General features: G+C 41.4%; 2 protein-coding genes across 6 annotated transcripts in view; one reads left to right on the top strand and one right to left on the bottom strand.

Annotated features, from left to right (window-relative positions):
* znrf2b (zinc and ring finger 2b) overlaps positions 1 to 5,041 on the top strand; it is a 41,095-nt gene extending 36,054 nt beyond the window's left edge. Inside the window, exons 5-6 of one of the 2 annotated variants that reach the window (XR_011686588.1) lie at positions 33 to 2,301; positions 2,383 to 5,041. The gene's annotated coding sequence lies outside the window, so the exon portion shown is untranslated. Of the gene's footprint in view, positions 1 to 32 lie in introns of both variants that reach the window. The other variant, XM_071468233.1, reaches the window with a different exon arrangement.
* nod1 (nucleotide-binding oligomerization domain containing 1) lies at positions 4,883 to 17,900 on the bottom strand. Of its 4 annotated transcripts, XR_011686585.1 has the most exons (12): positions 17,718 to 17,900; positions 17,461 to 17,635; positions 14,241 to 16,053; positions 13,283 to 13,366; positions 10,423 to 10,506; positions 10,236 to 10,319; positions 9,858 to 9,941; positions 9,686 to 9,769; positions 9,515 to 9,598; positions 8,511 to 8,594; positions 5,642 to 6,879; positions 4,883 to 5,518 (listed from the first exon to the last, which is right to left on the bottom strand). XR_011686585.1 is itself a non-coding variant. In XM_071468231.1 (11 exons), the coding sequence occupies exons 1-11, from the start codon at positions 17,886 to 17,888 to the stop codon at positions 6,807 to 6,809; spliced, it is 2,820 nt and encodes a 939-aa protein (XP_071324332.1). In that variant the 5' UTR covers positions 17,889 to 17,900; the 3' UTR covers positions 4,883 to 6,806. The 4 variants fall into 4 exon arrangements, 1 of the variants encoding a protein (XP_071324332.1); XM_071468231.1 differs by having other exon boundaries at positions 4,883 to 6,879; XR_011686586.1 differs by lacking the exons at positions 4,883 to 5,518; positions 5,642 to 6,879; positions 9,515 to 9,598 and having other exon boundaries at positions 8,530 to 8,594; positions 9,599 to 9,769.
* Positions 17,901 to 21,909: the final 4,009 nt, after the last annotated feature.

The raw sequence follows: 21,909 nt of genomic DNA, 5'->3' as shown, positions 1-21,909 counted from the left end.
ATTTTAAAGCTGTTCTCTGTTGTTTGATGCAGGGGCTCTACACTGAGAGCGAGGCTCCTGGGAGCCTACTGGACACTGTGACCACTGTGATCAGTTAACCACCAACCCCCACCCCTGAAAAATAATGTAGTACCATGGTGTGCCAAATCTCATTAAAGTAATCTTCAGGGATACAGACTTTGTGTTTATGTTTGAGTTGCACATCCACACTCTGTCTCAGACTGGACACCCCCCCCCCCACCCCCCACCCTCAAACTTGGAGCCACACCGGGCGTCATGACAGGCAGGACTCTGGACAGCAGGTGTCCGCTGATTGTACACCAGGACACTGGATGAGGTGGACATGGTCCTAGAGGCAGGGGGCAGGGTGGAGGGGGGTGGGGGGGGTCAGGACGATAGTGGATCATCCCTCCTCCTCCTACTCTGTCTCTCCCCTCCTCCGACAGTATCAGTGCCTTGTTGCCATGATGCCCGGCCACGGTAGGGCGGCACTAAGGAGTCTGAACTGACTGGACCTGCAGGACCCGCAGGACCCTTCAGGACCCACAGGACCCGCAGGACCTTCAGGACCATCAGGACCTTCAGGACCATCAGGACCTTCAGGACCTTCAGGACCATCTCACCACAACTGCCGCTCCAAACCAGTCCAGGAGAAACAAGCCAGAGACGGGACAGCAGCAGGGACGTGTCTGCATCAGCAGCTCGGACACTTTGAGAACTAACACTGCTGTTAAAATGGTGCCAACACACACACACACACACGCACAATCATCAGTGCTCTTTAATGATAAACCACGATGTGGAGGTCTTCAGGTACAGAAACCTGTCCTCAGAACTGGACCGGAGGATCTGAGTCACCATCCTGAACCTGAGGCAGCTTGTTGCCATGGAGACAAAAAATAATTTTTCAGTTTCTCGTTATGAAACATATTCTTATTTTAACTGGATGGTATTTTTCATGTTACAATAACATCTGGAAGTTTCTCTTTAGAGAAACAAAAATTGTTTCTTATGTGAAAGGGATTTTGTGAAATAACGAGATGTGACATAAACAGAAAGTCACACAACAATTAAAACAATAATTCAGTTTGTAAAAAAAAACATCATAACATGAAAAATACATAGTTCTAACATGAAGATCATCTCAAAACAAGAAAGTTTTTGAGACAATTTTCTTTCTTTTTTGTCAAATTTGCTTTTTGTTTGACTTTTATATGATAATCTGTTGTTCTCATCACGTTGGTCAGAGGCAGATATTAATCTGAATATATTGATGAATTTGATCATCTTTGTATCAACTGAAGAGAAACTGGTTCCTACTCAGATTTTAAAAAAATGTTTTGAATGTCACATTTGCTGCATCTTCGTTGTTTTGTGATGCAGACGAAGAAGAAACATCATGATTGAGATGATGCTGTCCTCAGTGATGATCAGTGACCACAGGCCAGCCTCCAAATTAAATGCAGCCATTGGTTTGCTTTCAGTGTAGAAAACATGGTGCTGTTTTAAATACACCTGACACTGCTCACCTGTGTGAAGAGGTTCACCTGTGATCATCAGCTGATAGTTCGAACAAATGTGAACTTCAAGACATGACTGAAGTATTTTTAGGTGATGCCTTCACTGACAGTTGGCAGTAGAGAGATGTGAAAAGTCTCCAGGTGGACACAAACCAGTGAGGACATGGTTCAGGGTTGGCACGTTGACCCTCAGGCCCCCAGGGGCCCAGTTTACCTTCAGCTTTAAATGCCCCACTATCAGCACTTCCTGATGTGAATAGCTGATGGGAGATGTCATCTATGATTGTTGTCATAGTAACTATCTCCAGCTGGTCCCCGGTCCTGGCTGCTTCAATCAAAGGGTTTGCATTTATTACGCAGGACTGAGGGAGACTGGAATCACTGGACCTGATCCAGTCCGGTCATGAGGCTGGGTTTGCCTGAAGACCTCCACCATGGAGGAAACAACAATTTTTAATCCAGTGAAAAACCATCACAGGTGATTTCACTGACGAGCTCATCGTCATCGGTTGAGTGTGGATACCAAAGCTCCAAACTGCTCCTCACAGCCTCCTTGTTTTCACGACTCAGAGCTCGTCCCAACATCCTGAAGATCGTTTCCTATCCAAAAAAAAAGAAAAGCTGCTTCTTTATTTCCTGAATAGCAACAATCGTGTGTAATCTCCACATCTTAATGAGGACATGATGACGTCTTCATTCAGCAAACGAGAGATGACCACTACTCACCACTCTCTCCTCTCATCCTCTCTTCAGGTTCATGTTCATGTTCAGCAGAAGCAAGGTAAAGAAAAATGATGCTTTATTTTGGAGAGAAAATCTATTGCCACTGTTTTTCTAATGTTCCAATTCTGAAATGTTCCAGGCATCAAGGTTTTTCCTCCATAAAGCAGCCCCTCCTTTCCTCCAGTCCCTCAGAACCGCAGCCTCCTGTCAGACTGACGCTGACATGTGAGATAACACAGGCAACATCTGACTCTGCGACATGTAGTCTTTGAAATTACATTATGAATGTGAGAGCCGTCTGAAACTGTTTATTTCCAACTCCATCAAAAATCTACTACTGATGGAGTCATATCATTATTAATGGTTTAATTTACACACAATACAAAACCTTTGTCATATTTTGTGTGTGCTGCACTCAGCTGTGATGACCTGTACGTTTCTGGAGTCTTAACACTGCTTTTGAATTAAAGGTGAACCCACTGATTTTACAGCCACAGGTAAAACATTAGAGGACTTTTCTAAAGTCTGAATAAAGTACTCGGCCGACATCACCAGAGGAATCTCAGTCTGGACTCAAAGGATATGAGATTTAACAGGAAGAGTCTGGAGTTTAAAAGCCGTGTGTGTTTACCAGGCAGAGTTTTAAGAGTAGGTTTTTAAAATGTGTTTTAAAACAGCAGTAACACGTCCGTGGCCTCCATATGTAAAAGATCCCCTCTTCTAAGTGATGGAAAGGCAAGCAAAGTTTTATTGTCAGGATCACTCTTCGAAGTTTTTTTTTCATCTGTTAAAACAACCCCCAAGAGGAAAGTGATTTTTTTTCAGGGAAGTTTTGTTTTTTTTGTTTTTGTTTTTGTTTAGTTTTTTTATTGGTTTTTTTTGTTTTTTTGTGGGGCTGGGGGATCATTTTCTAATTTCTTTTCTTTCTTCCCAGAAAAGAAAAATCACTCAGGGCTTCTGTAGATGGGAGACAAATTCCAGTCCTCGTTTTGAGCAAAATCAGTAGATGTGAAGATAAAAGGTCGAACTCAGACTGAAACTTGTGAACCTTCACATTTGAATTAGTGTAATTAGCAGTTTCTGACTCGTACACATCATCAGCGTCTGCACAGGTTGTGAGTCTCTGAACCTCTTTAAGGGTCAATATGAAGTAGGATCTGTGTGTGTGGACCATTTTTTTTCTTGTCTCCTGTGAGTCCTCCAGCTTTATAGAAGTGCATTACTAAATGACTGGAGAATCCCTTTAAAGGACTGTTACCCTGCATGTGATGACACCTCTAACAGTGAGGGATCCTCCGCTGGGTCACTGAAGTAAACTTTGGAGTTTTGGGATCCACCCCGACTCACTCATGACTACTGCTTCTTCATTCTGTATAACCCCGTCAGCCACACAGAGATTATCTGAGCCCTGTGATACCCTGCCCCACCACACAGTGGAGTTGTTTCTCTGTGCGGTTGTTGGAGGTGGGAGCAGTGAGGACTCTTCTCTTTCTGTAGCAATAGTCTGAGCGTCCAGCTGAGAGACCGACACCTCACAGGGTTCATACTGTACCTTCATCTTCAATCTGACTGGACTGATTATTGTCTACCACGATCATACAACTGGTCTCTGTGAGCAGAACTAGTGAGGCCTTAATAGATACAATGACTCAATCATCTGTCCTTGTGGTTTTATATTGTTCCTAACAGCTGCCTCCGACAGCAAATGACTCATCCGGCCCAGCCAAAGTGAAACGACTGAACCCTTTAGCTGAAGATGAACATGAAGAGCTGCAGAGGAAAAGGTTAAAAAAAAAAGTTCAATCATGATGAGCTTCAATTCTGTGGTGTCAGAATATTTGGGGGCTTAATGTGAAACAGAAGGAGGTGTTCGTCTGTTTATTTGGTGTCTGTGAAGCTTCCTTTACCCTCCTCAGTGAGGGGAATCGCTCAGCTGTGGAGTTTTAGTCACTGGAGCTTTTCTCCATGTATCAGCTGACTCCTGGTTGATGACTTTGATCAGCCGTCTGGAGCAAAACCAATAACTGTTCCCATGACAACCGAGCACCTCTATCCACTGAGGGGATAAGATGAAGGAAGGGGACTTTGGATTGTGTTTGTCAAAAATCAATCATTTGTGGGTTAGACAGCAAACAGTCATTTGAACTAATGAGATCCTTCTGTCCTCTCCCTGACAGAGCAGTGATGTGAGGGATTATCATGATGACTTTGAGCTGAAGCAAACAGATTTCACCTCACTTCTGTTTCTTGTACTCTTCTCCCTGTTGGGTGAACCTCTGTTCTGTACTGCGGTTGACACAATTCTGTGTCGTATTTTATTTAGCAGCTGCCATCACATCCGGCTGGGGCTTCCCCTGTTTGCACACGCAGTGAAAAACCCCCAGTGTAGTTTTAATGGTGTTTGGTGAGTCCAAACACGCACAGTGGGGTATGAGTGTGTTAGGGATTGGGAAGGTTGTGTGTCCAGTCCTAAAATAAGCCTTATATGAACTACTATAGAGTCAGTCAAGCACTTTTTAGCGTGTGTATAATTTATTTCTTGCCAGTTCTGAGCCCCAGCAAACATTACCTAATATCATGTAACAGAGAATGTGTGCTGTTCAATATGTAACTGAGAAAAACAGCAAATACACAAATAATTCAAGTATTTGTTTTATGTAAAACTATGTAAAAACACAATAAGAGTGAATCCTTTGGATACCGATCATTCTCTTTTAGTTACTGCATTTTTATGCCATGTTCTTTTGTGTTTCAAGCTAATCAGAATTTTTAAGTAAAAAAATCCAGATGTTAAATCAGCCTGAAGAGCTTTGTGTTGTTTTCATTTCTCTACAAACACATCTTTCAGACATGAAGTTGAATCTGTTTGTACAGATGCTCATTTTAATTTCGTCAAGAAGGTTTGTTCCCATAGACTCATGGATCTGTGGTCAATGACTGACAGTGACTGTGGTGACGGTCCAGTACAAATTCATCAAACATGGACACCAGGCAACAAGGTCTGCTACCAAATTGTATTATGGGAATTATTTGCTCTAGCCTTTTTGGAGCTCAAGCCACACTTGGGATTAAAAATCAGGTCTATGCTTTTTAAAGATCCCATATTTTATTTGAAGTGTTGTACATCTCCTCTCTCAGGCTTCTCTCTGCTGACAACAGGTCAGTGAGCCAGTCAGAAGAGAGGATCTGAGCCTCTCCTCTGATTGGCTGACTGTTTTCAAAGTGATCTAATAAAAATATAGCAGTTTTCAGGTAAACACTCAGAGAACCTAGACCTGCTTTATAATCAATTTTTTTACAATATTGGACCTTTAAATATATCTTTTGATTGCTCCTTTAACTAGAAGGGCACTCAGAAAGCACAGAACTCCACCAAGACCAACAGCTAGACAACATACAACATTTAAGAGAAAAAAAATCAAATTCAAAGTAGGGCTGAAGAATTACTCAAAATATTATGGAAATTGCAATATGACCAAACGCAACATCCAAATCACAGGAGCTGCAATTTATTTTGATTTAAGTAAAATGTGTCACAACAGACCACAAATGAAGGATTGAGGTGCTACAGAGACGCCTTGCGCTATAAATCATATTCTCCAGATGTAAGAGAATATGCTGGTTTGATACTAGACCCAACAAAAATCATCATATTCATCATTTTTATATTTTTTTCAGTTAAAGTGAAATGCAACAATCACCATTCCAGCTGAAATCTTGACTCATGATGGCAATAGGATTTTTTTGCATATTATTCAGCTGTAATTCATAGTAAATGGTCTGGATCTGCCCCAAAATTTAAAAGGTTCATCCCTGGCCCACGCCTCATCTCTCCACCAAGTTTGGTGTAAATCAGTTCAGTTCTGACACTCATCATTGCAGCAGGCCAAATTACACATCCCACAAGCAGAGCATAAATAGGGTAATGAACAAGGTCCTGACTGCTCCATGTTTTGTTTAAATATAGTCCTCAGACACCAGAGACCATCAGCCTTTTCTCCACTCGGGTATCTGTGCATCATCTATCACACAAACAGTAAACAATATGAAGATGTTCTCATCTTGATTGAACGCTCCACCAGCCATTTGGAAAATGAACATCACCTTGTGTAACAGTCAAATAATAAATAAAATAAAGTTAGTTTGTTCATACAGAACTAAATATGTAGTTAGAATCTATACAAAGGTTCATGAAGGAGGAAGTCATCTGTTCTTGTTCATCACAGCTTCCACTTCCTTTTTCTGTAACAGTCACGTAAAACTCTCAAACATTTTGTCAAAACTTCAGGTAAACATCCTCAATTAGAAACAAGAAACAGTTTCATTAGTGCAAAAAGTGCTTCAACAGCAGCTGATGAATATACAACATTTACATTAAAGCCAATAGTGTGACTTTGTGGCAAAGCAGACAAACAGTTGCAGCCAGGTGAGCATGAAGTCTGACCCCACACCTGATCAGGTCGCTGTGCATGGATACAGTTAACACACACACACACACACACACACGTCTTCACTCCCTCACAGACATAAGCAGACGTGTGCCAGCCTCATGACAGAGCCCAGTCAGTGGAACCGCAGTCGTTTCTCTGCCACAAACTGGTTCTCTTCCTCTTCAGAGAGCTGGTTTCCTTTCAAACTGTGGGAACAAAATCACAACCATCAGACTGTCAACACGCTCATCAACACAGGGGAAAATGACCCTGATGCTGTGAAGGGTTTGTCACCATGACGACTTTTACAACCACTGAGAACATGAGGCACTTGAACCTCTCGTGTCTCCACCATAGCCACTGTAATACATTAACTTTAACTGCCTATGTTAATTCATTCAAACTGAAACTGTCTTTGAGGTTCACATTCGTTCAGTCAAGGGCTGAATGAAGAAGCTGCTTGCTTTTATCAATACGTGTTGTTTTTAAGTTGTTTTTTTTTTTTTTATGACATATCATCACCTTTAAGTTGACATGGTGATCTTAGCAAACAGCGGTTCATCTACACATCCAGAACATTATCCTTCATGTGGAGAGGTGTTTGTGTCACCTGATGTATCTCAGTCCAGTGTTCCCTCTCTTTTATCTCTGTGTTTGGTCTCCACCAGCTCCTGAGGGAAACATCTGGCTCTTTAGCTGCTAAATGCTCCACTATTCATGACCCAAAATAGTAAAGTTTAGGTCAGATGACTAAACCATGAGCTGACACCAAGGATCAACATCTGGGGCTGAAAAATGAAGCGTCAAAAGCTGCAGTTCCTCTAATGACCACTAGAGTCTGGCTCCAGCAGTGAGTCAGTCCCTATAGACTCCCATGTTCAAATGTCTTTACAGCAGAAACAAACATGTTTACAGCCTGGTACACAAACTGTTGTGGTCCTTAGAGCTAATTTCCTCCTTCAGGACAACTGTACAGGCTGAATTTTATATAACTCAACTGTTTACATTTTATTAAGGACTAAAGTTGTGGAGAATTGAGGGCGTGGACTCTTTGAGTGACAGGTGGGTGAGCGTATGCTTGCCACAAACCATCATGCACCAAAGTCCCTGCTCCACCCATGCCCCACCTCTTTGAGCATTTTTGGATTAGCTGGGAGTTGGGGGCAGAGTCAGGCACTGCCAAGACGGTGACAGCGAAGCAGCTCACTTTGAGCTTCAAAACCGCTGGGTGACATCACAGAGGCTACGTCCATCTTTATTTAGAGTCTATGACTGGATCTAAGGTTATGTAAAGCTGAGGGAGCTGCAGGTTCAGCTGATTATTCTTTTTCTCTCCTTTCACTTTTGCAACTTGTTCTTCTTTGTCATAAATATTGATTATAGCTGATCCATTAAACTCTTTAAAAGTTTTGATAATCCAGCCACTCCAATCAAACCTCCTCCTAAATTCCATTTGTTTTACAATTCACAGTGAAACATCTAAACGTGTCTTGACCTGCCCAAAAAAATGTTGTTTCACCAGGAAAAACTTCACATTTGAGAGTAAATATACTGTTTGAGTTTTATACACAGCCTTTAAACACCCAGACATGACTGTGACATTAAAGTGAGACTAATACCACAATCTTTCCCCTTCAAATGAAAAGCTGAATGTAAAAACTACCACAGAAGAATTATTTAACAAGACTGAGAATAATCTGAAGTTTGATTATTTCATCATCTTTTTGACAGATAAAAATTTAGCGTTAGCACAGATGAGAAGCTGCACTCTCTCATTTGGACCATCAGAGGAAAAGAAAATGTCTTAATGTCTCAGTGCAGTGTGACTGCTCCTCACCAGATCTCTTTGAGAGCTGTGTTGTCAGTCAGGGCCTCAGCGAGGTGTCTGATCCCGTGCACAGTGAACTGGTTGCTGATTAACCTGCAGACAAACACACAAAGCAGGTGAGTATCTGTGTCTGACTCAAGGCCTCAACCAGGATTTCTTCGTTATCTGGCTTCACTGACACTAACAACCACAGTCAAGCTCAGCCATCACATGATTGTGGTTATCAATCCAGTAAGTCGACCCAGGTTTTCTCGGGCATTCAGATAAAAGGGGCTGAGTTTGCGGCATATGACCAATCACAAACATGGACAAGTCCACAGGCAGCAGAGTGGATGTTTTACAAATGATAATATTAGACAAATATGAACAAGTTAAACACATGATGCAGGATAGAAGCAACAGCTGCAGCTGCAAAATTCAGGAAGATCATCTGGTACAAAATGCTTCAGATAATAGGCCAATACCCATCAGTGAATGTTTGTACCAGATGTAAAGAAATTCCCTCAAGGTGTTACTGAGAGATATTGCATTCACAAGGCCAAAATCATGTCTTGTGAGGTCACTATGATCTTGACCTTCGACCTTTGACCTTGATCAGTTCATCCTTGAGTCCAAGTGAATGTTGGCACTAAATTTCAAGAGGTTTCTTCAAGGCGACACTGAGATATCGTGCCCATGAGATTGGGACGGAGGGACAGATAACCTGAAAACAATGTGCCTCCAGCTCTGGCTGGCACGGGCGTAGAGGCATGACAAAGAAATGAAGAGGACAGGAGGGGCCCTCCTCCAGCTGAGGATGAGGGTCACTATGAAAAATGATCAGGGGAAGCCAAAGTGGTTTGACGGTCTCTCCCTCTCACGATCCATGCACTGAGCTCCATGGGATCCTGGAAACCCAGCGTCAAACCTGAAGTTATCCTCTGGGTACAGCATCACAGCTCTGATCCACGGAGACATCATGTGTGTGTTTGTGTGTTTGTGTGTTTGTGTGTGTGTTTGTGTGTTTTCTGTACCAGAGGTTAGTTAAACCCGTGTTCGCTTTCACCAACTCAGCCAAGTGTTGAGCCGCATCGTCGGTCAACTCGTTCTGCACTAACCTACAACAACACAGACACGACCATCTGTACACAGAGCTTCATTTAGAGCAGCAGCATCATTCAGCTCAGAGTCAGTGATCTGCCAACCAGAATATCCTGAGGACACTGTTCTCCGTCAGAGCCTCTGCCAGGAACTTCCCGCCTTTTGACGTGATGCCGTTAGCTGAGAGACTAGAGCACAGAAATGAATCAGTTTAAACAATGAGTTTAAATCAGTAGGTTTTTACTGTCTTTGTGGGTGCAGTAGTTTCCCTCTCACCTGAGGTTGGTGAGACTTGGGTGGTGCCGCAAAGCTTCTGCGAACGCTTCTGCTCCTTCGTCACCGATGCTGTTCCCCCACATCCTGAAAACAAGATCAAACAAGATCAAGATTAAACAAGTCAGACATCTTCTTTCCAGTTTACTTTCTTTAATTCACCAGTGGTTTTTGGTTCTGACGGGCAGCTTGTCCAGTCTGGGTTCAATCAACTGATTTTGAATCATGCTCCATGAGATAACATGATCATTTATAAGAATAAATGGCTGGATAAGAATAAGTTGTTCTAAAGCAGGAAACAAATCACTGGTTGTTTCATGTATTCTGCTGATTCAGAATATCCTGGATATAAAAAGATGTTTTATAACAGTGATGTCTCACCCCACATCAAATATAGAAGAGCTCTTCTGAATTGCACTGGCCAGACTCCTCCCACCAACACTGGTGATCTTGTTCTTTCCAATCCTGAGGACAACATCAGTGTAACAGATATAAGACCATGACATATTCATTGTATAATTATTGTAATTAGTATATGATCATTTCTTCCTGATAATTAGAATCATACTTGACAACTCGCAGCTTTGGGCACTCCTCAATTATCTGGGCAACAAGCTTGGCTCCAACATCTGTGATGTGATTGTTGTAAAGTCTGAGGTGGGAAATAAAGATTCAGTTTCACTCTCAAAAAAACATTAAACTGTGTTTTACTGTTTCATTTTATGGACTCACAAGAAAAATCCAGTTCCCCTCAATTCTACTTCTCTTGGACCATCAGGCCCTGGATGACTGAACACTTCACTTGTTGGGGCAGTAACCTACCTCATTTGACAGTTAATTATCTTTTAACTCTACCATTTAAACGTATAACTACGTGCCACGAGATACAAAGATGTAGTTTTGAACAAAAGGCACACAACCTGTCAAGACAAGACCCTTAGTCTGGTTCTGTTGGAGGTTTCTTCCTGTTAAAAGGGACTTTTTACTCCCCACTGTGCTTGCTCATTGTGGGAAATGCTGAGTTTCTCAATAACATTGTAAAGTCTTGACCTCACCCTGTAAAGTGCCTTGATACAATGTATTTTATAATTTGGTGCAATACAAATAAAAGTGATCTGAAAATTGAATTGCTCTTTTTCCCACCCGTCTTTTTTTCTGCACTGCAGGTTCAGCTAAAGACACGGGGCTCAAAAATCCACAACTACTTGCTCCACCTCTCATTAACTTACGGTATCATGAACATCGTGCAACTAACAATTACAAATGAATAAATAAAAATGACATAAAGTAGCAGAGCAAGCCAAAATACAGGTCTAGGGTTTCCACACCTGAGAGCACTTATCTACACTGACAATGTGTATTAGTGACAATATGATCCCCTTACCCCTATGAAGCCCCTTTTCCACTGGTCAAAAAACAAAGCTAAGACAGGGACAATCAGCATTCACACCAGGGTCAAATGACTTTGATGTGGTCACAGGTGTTTATCAGCTCTGGCTCTGATCAGCATTGATGTAAACACAATACTCAGGTGAAGCTGCTTTCCTGCTTTAAGGTCTTTCAGAGCACGGACACTGTAGACACACCTGTCACCTGCCCAGCACGGTGCTGTTAAATCAAAAACACCACAGCTACACTGCGCTCAGGGATGACAGAGTGAGCTGCTGCCCTGAAATAAGTTTTAAAAACACACAATCACAGATTGATCACAGTCTCACACAGAGGCTCTGACACTTTTACCAGTTAGCACCTCACTCTCTCTCCTCTGCAACTGTGTGTGTGCTCTGTAAGTGCATGTGATGACGTCACTCCTGGCAGTTGTGTGTGTCCTCAGTCCAAACAGAAAGGCAAATTCAACTGGCAGTGGGAAAGGGGTCAATCAACTTTTTTTTTACGGGTTTACCCACGTTTAAAAAACCTGCTTATACCCACTAATTTGGGAGGAAAAGGGGTATCAATAACATTTCACAGGTGTACCACATCTTTATAATGATGTTACTGTAGAAAAATCTGACAGGTTCAGTGAACTAGTCATGATTAGTAAAACTCAGCCTGTGAAAACAGTTGTTTCATGTCGTCTGTGTGTGAGCTTTAAAAGCTCAGATCAGCCAGGTCACATTTGAAGTTGTTCATATCTCAGCCAGGTATAAATGCAGCCTGTACAGTGTTACCACTTTCCAAAGAAACTAGAATCACCCCAGGGTGGTTGTGTGCCTCCACCAACCAGCCAAGTTACAGGAAATACACTCTCCCCTTCCTGAGTTACACAATTGAATAATGATCAGTAGTGTTTTTGCAGAACATTATGACATCATAGTGAAGTTGACCTTTGACCTTTTGGATATAAAATGTCATTACTTCATCATTTTATTCTGTTAGACATTTGTGTTAAATTGTGTCATAGTTAGTGTAAGAATTCTTAAGTTATGGCCCAAAAACATGCTTTGTGAGGTAACACCAATGACCTTAACCTTTGACCTCCAACCACCACATTGTAATCAGTTAATCCTTGAGTCCAAATTGAGATTTTTGCCAAATTGGACAAAATTCCTTCAAAGCCTTACTGAGATATTGTGCTCACGAGAATTGGAGGGACAGAGGGACAACCTTAGAACATGATGCCTCCAGCTGTCGCCAACGCGAAGGCAAAATCCACGCAGCAAGTTACAAGGCCATCTGACTCCGCCTCCTCATGCTAACTTAAGTTGCCTGGCAAGAGATGAGGATAATGACAGACTCAAATTTTAACTAAATACATGAATAAGCTACTGGACTATTTGAATTATATCCCTATAGGGATAAATAATGTTTTTATCTTTTTATCTTTTTAAAAGCAACAAGTGGTAGCTGTAACACTGAATAACCATTGAATTCACAAATGTTCTGCAAATTCTATTTATTCTTTTCTTCAGTTGTTGTTGGGGGTTACACTAATGGATTGCTAGATAGATAGATAAACGTACTAATGTATTCAGTTAAGATTTGAGTCCATGTCATGATCCACTGCCTTTGTCTGAGATGTTGAACAGTCTGGTGGCAGTGGGAACAGGATTTCCTCAACCGCTCAGTCCTGCAGCAGAGAGATGAGAGGTCAGAGATGCAGAGATGCAGTGTCCAGAGGAAAAAGAGCCGGCTCTGAACCCTATGGTAGATGTTATCTGTGCTCAGGGACCAGTTCAGTTTACTGTCCAGGGGCACACCTAGGTATTTATGAGTGAGCTGCCTGCTGTCTGTCTTGTTGCTGTCACAGTTCTGTGCGGCTGCATTAATTTAGAATGGCAAACAAACACCTACATCATTGGTGTGTGGTTAAACTGTGTGGCTGCTAAAAATTCATCCACATACCAACCAATCAGAATCCAGAATTTTCCATCACCGTAGCATAATTAGTTCTTAAGTAAGAAGGAACAATTGATGTGTTTACTTACCCCAAGATCTCCACAACTTTGTGCTTACAAAGCTCCTCTGCAAGAACCTCGATGCTGCTGTCTGACAGGTGATTGACGCACAATCTGAAGACAAGCAGTTCAACTCTGAGTTACATACAGTACATACAACAGGGTTCCTGCTCTTTTCTAGAGATCATTTTCCAGGACATTTCCAGGACATTTTCAGTGATGATCTAGTTCATCTGACAGACAGAAATTACACTATACACCGATATGTCCCTGTGGTAGTCTGATTTAAAATAAGTTCAGTCTACTTGGACACACTTATCTATGAAATCATGTCTTACATGTTGAATCAATTCATTAATTGCAAGAACTTTGCTTGGCAAAGGCTATGTAAATAAAATTTATCATTATTATTATCAATTTATAACCTGACTCACTTTCTTCTCATGAATTATATTAACTGTTGCTGCCTGAACACCAATAACACTGAACTTTACAATTAAATGTAGATTCACAGTTGAATTAGCTCAGATTATGCACTGCTGAATGGTCTTATCAGTGGATCACACTTTAGATTTGTACTAGTAAAAGGAAGTGATGTCTTTAACAACACTAACAAATATGCTAGCAAAGTAAAAACATCCATTGAAGAAGAATTTAGCCAACATACAGTTGGACTCCTGTTCATTGTATTGACCCTGGCTTCACATTTAATATTATCCAACTGTCAGCAATGAACCAACACATGTGAAACCTTTGTTCCACCAGAGTTAAATCACAAACCTCAAAGCTTTAGCTACAGCTAAAACAAACTAGTAAGCACATGAACCAAACATGGTCCCCCATTGTTCAACAGTTTAAAACATGTTCATCTATGAACCTGATAAAACTACCACAGTTAGCAGCCAACAGGGACTTACAGACATTTAACAGATAATGTAACAGGTGTGGAAATCAGAAGGTTTGTAGAAACACGTTTTATACCTCTTACCTCACCACTGTCATCTTAGAGAATGAAGGCCTCAGCTGCTTCACCCCATAGTCGCTGATGTTGTTGTTATCCATGTCGAGCCCCAGGAGTTTCTGACGGTGTTGCAGCACAAAGTTCAGGGCGGTGCAGTCACCTGAATACACATTACAGTAACCCAACTTGATGAAGCCCGCTGTGATGCCTTTGGCTGTCATCTGAGCGATGTCTTTGCTGCCTGTCTCAAAGATGCACCTCAGCATCCACAGGAAGTTGGGTAAAACATGGACTTTCTTGCCTTCTTCACCATTGTAATGGGGTAAGCCATGGAGGTGGGATTTCACACTAGTGGACAAGTAAGATTTTAGCAAACCTCTTTTTTTCTTTAGTAACACCGGAGACACCAGATGCTCCATCAGGCCAGTGTGAGCTTTGGACAGCAGTCCACACAAGAAGAGATTAGTGAACTGAAGGTGCTCATTAGTTGTAAATGGTTTCTTTTCACTGGGCTTTGAATTGCCACTGATACAGACATTAAAAAGCAGACAGGACGGTTCCCTTTTCCTGCTGCACTCTGTGAAGAACTTGAGGATGGAATTTGCAGCACCCTCTTCATCCAACACAAGCGCAAATGCCGCCAAGAAAGACTGGAGGGTGATGTGGAGGAACTCAAAGTTAGCAGGGCTTCCGCTGGCATCGTACTCACTGATGGGTCTGAGGAAGCCCAGGGGCAGGTCCTCCTCGCTCAGACCACACGCTGTGATCTCCTCTTGGTTACAAATGAAGCTACCTCTGTCCATACCTTGAAGTGCCAGTTTGGCAAACGCAACAAGGGGTTTCAGTCCTGCTTTGAATGTCTCTGAGGCACAGCGGGTGCTCTTCTTCAGCAGGGGTGGAGCCGGTGAGGTTGACCGGCTGAGGAACACCTCGGACAGCAGGAGGAAGATGTGGGTGAGCGTGATGCAGGTGTCAGGCAGATGAAAACTATCGTGCATGGTGTGCAGGTGCCTGAAGCTCTTGAATACAATCCAGCAGAAGAGCGGGGTGGAGCACAGTCCACAGAGGTGCGGGCTAGCATCCAGCTGAACTGACACCAGCTCCCGGTGTTCCTGCTCCTTAAAGTGCAGATTGATGTAGGTCTTCAGGTGAGTTGGGGAGAACCCCCGCAGAGCAACCTTCTTTCTGATCACCCTACTCTGGAGCTCAATCCCTGTCCGGGCTGTCAGCACCTTCTGGGAGCTCTTGAGTAGTTTCCCACATAGCAAGCTGATGAGCAGCTGGAGGGGATGTGCCTTGACTTCTGGTGACACAACTTCGGGGACGTTCATCAGGTCTAGATCCTCTTGAATTTCATCATAGCCATCAAACGTAAAAAGAACCTTCTCTGGGAAGCGCAGGATGTAATCGAACACCTCATCATCTGGATCATGATCTGGGTGACAGTTGTATTTAAACAAAAGGTCTCTGAGGGAGATCTGTTCTGTCTCCTTGAAGATGCTGAACATCCTACAGCGGAACTTGAAGAAGAAGATGGTGTCCGTCTGCAGCTCCTTCTTGGACCAGAGGTTCTGGAGCTTCTGGAGGAGGATGGATTTTCCCACACCGGCATCCCCCATCACATAGATGATTTCACCTTGAGGATTGAAGACCGCGTGGTCTCCCAGGAGCTGGTCCAGACTCTCCACAAAGCCAAGGCTTTCATTGCACTCGTTCAACAGTTCCATCAAAGTGTCGGTGTAGAGGTCCTCCAGACGAGTCTCCTCTCGCTGGCCGTACGACATGATGAAGCATGTGTCCTGGCTCATTTCATGCCTCAACTTCTCACAATACCTGCTGACTTAGAGGAAATAAGGGAGCCATTACGGTATTAGAATAACCAGATGTAGGTCCAGCGATTCACCACTTTCTATTTAGAACCAGATGAATTTTTTCTAAACCAAAAATGAATGTGTTGGATTTTTTTGTAGCGGCTTGTGTTTTTTATCTTTGCTGCCAACAAGATTTCTCTCAGGACGACAAAGTACCACATTGATTTTTACTTCCCCCATCTTGATTATAACCTCAAACTGAGCCCAGGAAGTCTAATGTGTGCAGTTTTTCTCTGTGGGCAGAGAAGTTTTTCATTATTTAGAACTATTTGGACCAGTAGTGAACAGGTGCACAAAAAAACCTGGTGGGATTATAGTCTTAAATAACATTTCACCGTACAAATAAAAGAGGGCTATTCTTTGCAAGAACTACACAACAGTCTGCAACAGAGTATGATGAGAATGTGTGGGAGTGAAGAGGAGTGAATTGTTTGAAAATGTTTTGACCTGCATGAAAACCAAACTTCTCACAAACGACTACAGTTCACATTAAAAAGAGCAAAAGTGTTTCAGATAAAAGAAGTTAAAGTGTAATTAGGCCATATGCTTTTTTTAATGGGTTAATAATGTTCAAAGACTGAAATTTATTTAGTTATTTTCTTATTTTCTCTGTTTTTGGTTTGATAAATCTGCAGGCAATTGTGGAAAGTAACTAAGTACATTTACTTTTTCAACTGTTTTTCAGATACTTAATCCTATGTTTCAGGGGGAATATTGTACTTCTTACTCCACCACAGTCAGTACATTTATCTGGCAGTTGTTACTACTATATAAATAATACATGTTTATATTATTGTATTTTATGTTTCTACTATAAGCAACACTGTCACTAGACAGCAGCTCAAGGTTTTATTTGCTACATGACAAGGTACAATGTGCAGTGAGCAAAGCAGCTGCTAAAAAAAAAATCTATATTATGAAAAATACTGCATATGGCAGAAAATATCACAATATTTGATATAAGTGAAAACAATACATTGACCCAAGCCTAATTGCTGCTAGTTACATATAAAATATGTTACACTTCTATAGATTCAACTATCAAACAGTATGTTAAATATTCAAATAAGCTTCACCCCCTCCAGTTTTTATATCACAGTTCTACTTAAACATTAGTGCATCATTAATAATTAATCATAATCAAATATTATAATAAAAATCAGAATATATAAATTGAATGTCAGACTTTTTGTCAGACATTTGTACCCAGTTCTCATTTTATTATTGAGTCTTATGATAAATGGGGGTCAGAATGATAGAAACACCTCTCAGTATGATACAACAGCTCGGGCTCAATCTCTCCTACCTGTCTAACACCTGGACTAAAAAATAACATCTTGGCAACAAATAGCAGCATTAGTGGTTGTGATACTTACTGGGATCTGTGTTAACCACTTCCATCACCGTGATGTCACTGCTCGGGTTGAAGTTGATCTCTTTCAGCCATGGCTGGAGGTCTATATAAGCATCACATACTTTATATATGATGAAAAGAAAGTATTGACAGGCCTGTTCTCCTTTGCACTGGACGAGCTCCAAGATTTTGCGCACCTAGAAAATAATCACAGGAAAGAAAGTCACAAACTAACAAACAGAGATGCCCTTATTTCACAGATGTCTTTGTTTTTCCTACCTGATCGGTCTTGGTGACGGTTCGCTGTACGATCTCAACATCCTCCTCACAGAGGAAGCCGCAGGCCAACAGGTTGTCCAGGATGCACTGAATGCTCCTCAGGCTGGACACCAGCAGCTCTCTGTGGTAGGTGAGGATGTCGAGGCAGGTGGTGTTTTCTGTCTGATCCATGTTCACTGCAGAACAGTCTATGAATAACTTCTGATGGTTTGATTGAGAGCTGTCCAGAGGTTGTTTAGTGTGTGCCCACACTGACAGTCAGCCCGTGTGAAGCTGGGTCAGAGGTAAAGCAGTTCTCAGTGTTTATATCCACTGCTCCCTCCGTCGTATTCAGGCTGTTTCCTGAATCGTCCCGTGGTTCCTGTTTAGTTTATTAGTGAAGAACCGGTTACTAACCGGTAATAATTAGACACCAACTGAAAATGACACTCCTTTGTTCCTGTTGAATGTCAACTCTCAAACTCTCACTTTTCTCTAAATTCAGCAGCGGACAGTTTGAACAACTGTACAGGTGAGTTACATATGATAAATATCCACTGTATCAGCTGTGTTTGGTTGTTATCTAGCCCAGAAATAAACTGCTCAGGTAAAAACCATGATGCTGCATAACAACAAATGAATCCTACCGCTTGCGTTGCGTCGACACCAGAGCGCTGAAAACACTTTAGAATCCAACCCGCGAATTCAAAGGAAGTAGCGGGTGGAAGCCTCCGCTCAGACAGCTCCCTCCGCCGCAGCTCTGTGTTGGAGGAAGTGAAAGGATTCAACATCAACGCGTCATTTCTCTCCACTATTTCTCAACCCCGCCTGTGGTGCGTTCACGCAAACACGGAAATGGTTTTCATGAATAATGACATACAATATAAAGAACTAGAAGGATCACATGACACTGACAGTCAAAATGAGCAAGAGCACCCGGACCAGAGGTGGTACACAGCTCCAGTGCTTCAGGCAAAGTACAGATACTCCTGATCAAAGATGACTCCAATACAAGTGAAAATTGTTCAGTCAGATTTTTACTTGAGTTAAAGTACTGGTGTACTCGTTTTGAATAATACTTTTTATTTATTATTACATTTACAGAACCTAATGACTCTGACACAACTGACTGACTGAATGAACTAAGATAAGATAAGTTAAGAAATATTTTATTTGACCTAACTGACTGACTGTAGAGCCAGTAGAATAAAAAGACTGTAGAACATGATACAAAGACTGCAGAGATGGACATAAAACACAACTGAATCAACATCAGGAGCCATGGCGGTTTTCACATTTTTATTATTATTTTTCATTTTATTATTTTTTCATCTTTATCTAATGTAGCATCACTAACAGGTTCAAAATGAGCTGTTCAAACATGACTGACTGACAGAGTAGGAGTTGGCTGACTGTGTATGGTCTATCACATTTTCAAAACAAAAGAAAAATCATTCTGCTGGCTAAAAGTGAGAAAAGAGTCTTTCATAGAAATGTAGTGGAGTCAAAAGTACAATATTTGCCTTTTAGTGGAGTAAAAATGATAAGTTTAGAAACAAAATACTCAAGTAAAGTATAGACACTGGAAAAATATACTCAAGTACAGTTCTGAAGTGTACTTGATAATAGTCCACCCCTGCTCCCAAATTTATTGAAAAGTTACAATATGGATTTGAAACTACAACAACTAAGTCCACTTTTTTTGAACAACTCCATATACAACAACTTGGCTTTAAGATCTTTCCAATATGCAAAGAGAACAGATGCAACTCTTTGCAGACAAGAGATTGAAATTATTACACAAAATAAACAAAACAACATAATAACTTTAAGGGCCAGGGCTTTTTTTGTAAATCACCATCCTCTGTTTTACTAGAAAGTGTTGATGCCTTCTTCTTTTTCATGACCTTTAGGGCTTTAAAGTGAGAAAGAAACTCATTATAAAACACAAACAACTTTCACTTTCATATTCTTTGATTTGTGTATATAGAATTTCCCAAGCGTGAGAATGGTATTAACCAGGTCATTTTCTTTATTGCCCATGACAAGTCTGTAAATAATGTCCTTTTGAGAAAAGTTTCCAAGTTGAAAAACCCTGGGGTACAACCAGGCATATACACCAAACCATATGGCCTCAGAATACACACTCACACTTGCCCACACACTGGAAAAAATAAATGCTCAGCAGTTTCACTGTCATCACAGAATACACAGTTATTAGTTTCTATTCCAAACCTTTGTTATAGCAAGTCACCAGAAGGATAAACTCCATCCAATACATTTTTTTTCATTTTTATTGGATTTTGACCAAATGGACAGAATGTAGATTCACATAGTGTACACTGGATATGTCAGTGTGGCAATGATTTGCCGAACTATACAATTTGTATTTTGTATCTTACTAATTTCTTTACAGAGCATGTCCATATTAAAAGAAACACAACATGCAACTTTAACCCCTTCAACTCTCATCAGCTCCAGCCCCTTATAAAATCCTGTAATTCCTTATATAAAGAGGTGCTTTGCCTCTGGAGTATTACAGAGAGGTGCTGGAAGTCAAGGTTTTGCATTTAGAAAGGAAAGAGAGGAAATAAATAAATTAAAAAGGAGGAGTTTAAAAACTTCTATAGACATTATTACTGATAAAAAATCATTTGAACAACAGAAGAAGTGAAATAAAATAATTGAAATTAATCCTTAGATTGAGTGGGGATTTTGAAAGCATTCTAGGAAAGGTCCCCACACCTTCAGAAACGTTTTGTTTGAGTCATAGACTGAATAGCGGAACTTTTCAAGGCTAAGACAGGAGATAATGTCCCCCAGCCACTGAGCATGGGTGGGCGGGTCACTGTCCCTCCACCTTAGTGATACTGCACGCTTGGCCAAAAGAGCGGTGAAGGATAGAGTGCAGCATTTGTTCTCAGGTGTGCTTCACTCTCTCCCATAAAACCTTTTTGATTCATTTTATTTTCAATAAAATCACATCCTCTGACTGACAGTTTTGGAAAAAACTGTGTAACAGCAGTGGAGTTGATTAAGATTCCTTTCATCAAACATATGATTGAGTTGGGGATGGCTTTAGTTATAGATTTAAATGTGTTACAAGTGTCAATCAAATATTAGGGGGGATAATTCTCATAGCATAAGAGACAGGCACTACTATCAATAAGTGAGTCACCAACCAATTATCTTTCTCCACACATTTCTGGTTGTACAGCAACCTGTTTCTGATGAATCTAATATTCCATATTGATGTGTTTTGTGGTTGAAATTATGATGATACAAAAGTTTCCAATAGAAAGGACCTGTTGGTGAAAGAGTGATAATTTAATTGGGAGTCTTTCAATAGTATTCAAAAAAATTTGAAAAAAGCACATTTTCCAGAGTCAGAATTTGCCTTCAGCAGCATGAATCCCTGGACCCAACCTGTCCAGGCTGGTAGTGGTGGTGTGGTGGTGTGGGGAATGTTTTCTTGACTCGCTTTGGGTCTTCAGTCCTGGTCTGAATGCCACATAATGCTCCGGTCACAAAGCAAAAGTTTTATGAACATGACAGTGAGTTCAGTGAACTTCAGTGGCCTCCCCAGCGTCTCAGAGGAAAGTTTCAACATCAGTGTCACACCCAGTTCCACTGCGTAAGGTCGTGTTTTTGCTTCTTGTTCATCTTTACATCTGCTTCCTGTTTTATTTTGCATTTACTTACCTGGTCTCTCTATACAGATTGCCTCACTTCCTGTCTTCCTGTGTTTTCTGCCTGTTTGATCACCTGCCCTGCCCTAATGTGCTACACCTGTGTCTCATTGTCCACCCCTGTGTGTATTTAGTTCCCCACGTTTCCGCATGTCCTTTGCCAGTTCGTCTTTGTACCTCAGTGTCAGGAGTTCCAGCCTTTGTTCGAGTGTTCTTGCCCACTTGTGTTTTTGATCTTGCCAGTCTTAGTGTTTTTGCCTCTTGCTACCTGTTTTTGGATGCCCAAGCCTGACTTTTGGACTGTTTCCTGTGAATCTAATTCTGAACTGTATTAAAGGCTTTATTCTTTGGATCACGGTTTCTGAGTCGTGCTGAGTCCAATTTTTGAGCCCAGTCTGACAATCAGTGGATCCATGACATGAAGAACTGAGACTGTTTGACAGCAAAGGGAGGAACTACCCAGTGTTAGTCTGGTGTTCCTAATAAAGTGCTTGGTGGGTTACTGAGTACTTGTATCTTTTATG

This window comes from Trachinotus anak, unplaced genomic scaffold, assembly GCF_046630095.1.
Source record: "Trachinotus anak isolate AG129_WGS33_773 ecotype Australia unplaced genomic scaffold, CSIRO_AGI_Tana_v1 ptg000032l, whole genome shotgun sequence".
Taxonomy (NCBI): domain Eukaryota; kingdom Metazoa; phylum Chordata; class Actinopteri; order Carangiformes; family Carangidae; genus Trachinotus; species Trachinotus anak.
This window is presented reverse-complemented; position numbering and strand designations above follow the sequence as displayed.

Coding starts and splice junctions, on each gene's coding strand:
- nod1 (XM_071468231.1), bottom strand. CDS start 17,888: ATGGATCAGACAGAAAACACCACCTGCCTCGACATCCTCACCTACCAC. Junction 13,367..14,240: donor TCTAAGATGACAGTGGTGAG/GTAAGAGGTATA, acceptor GCTTGTCTTCAG/ATTGTGCGTCAATCACCTGT. Junction 9,599..9,685: donor AGTGTCCTCAGGATATTCTG/GTTGGCAGATCA, acceptor GTGTTGTTGTAG/GTTAGTGCAGAACGAGTTGA.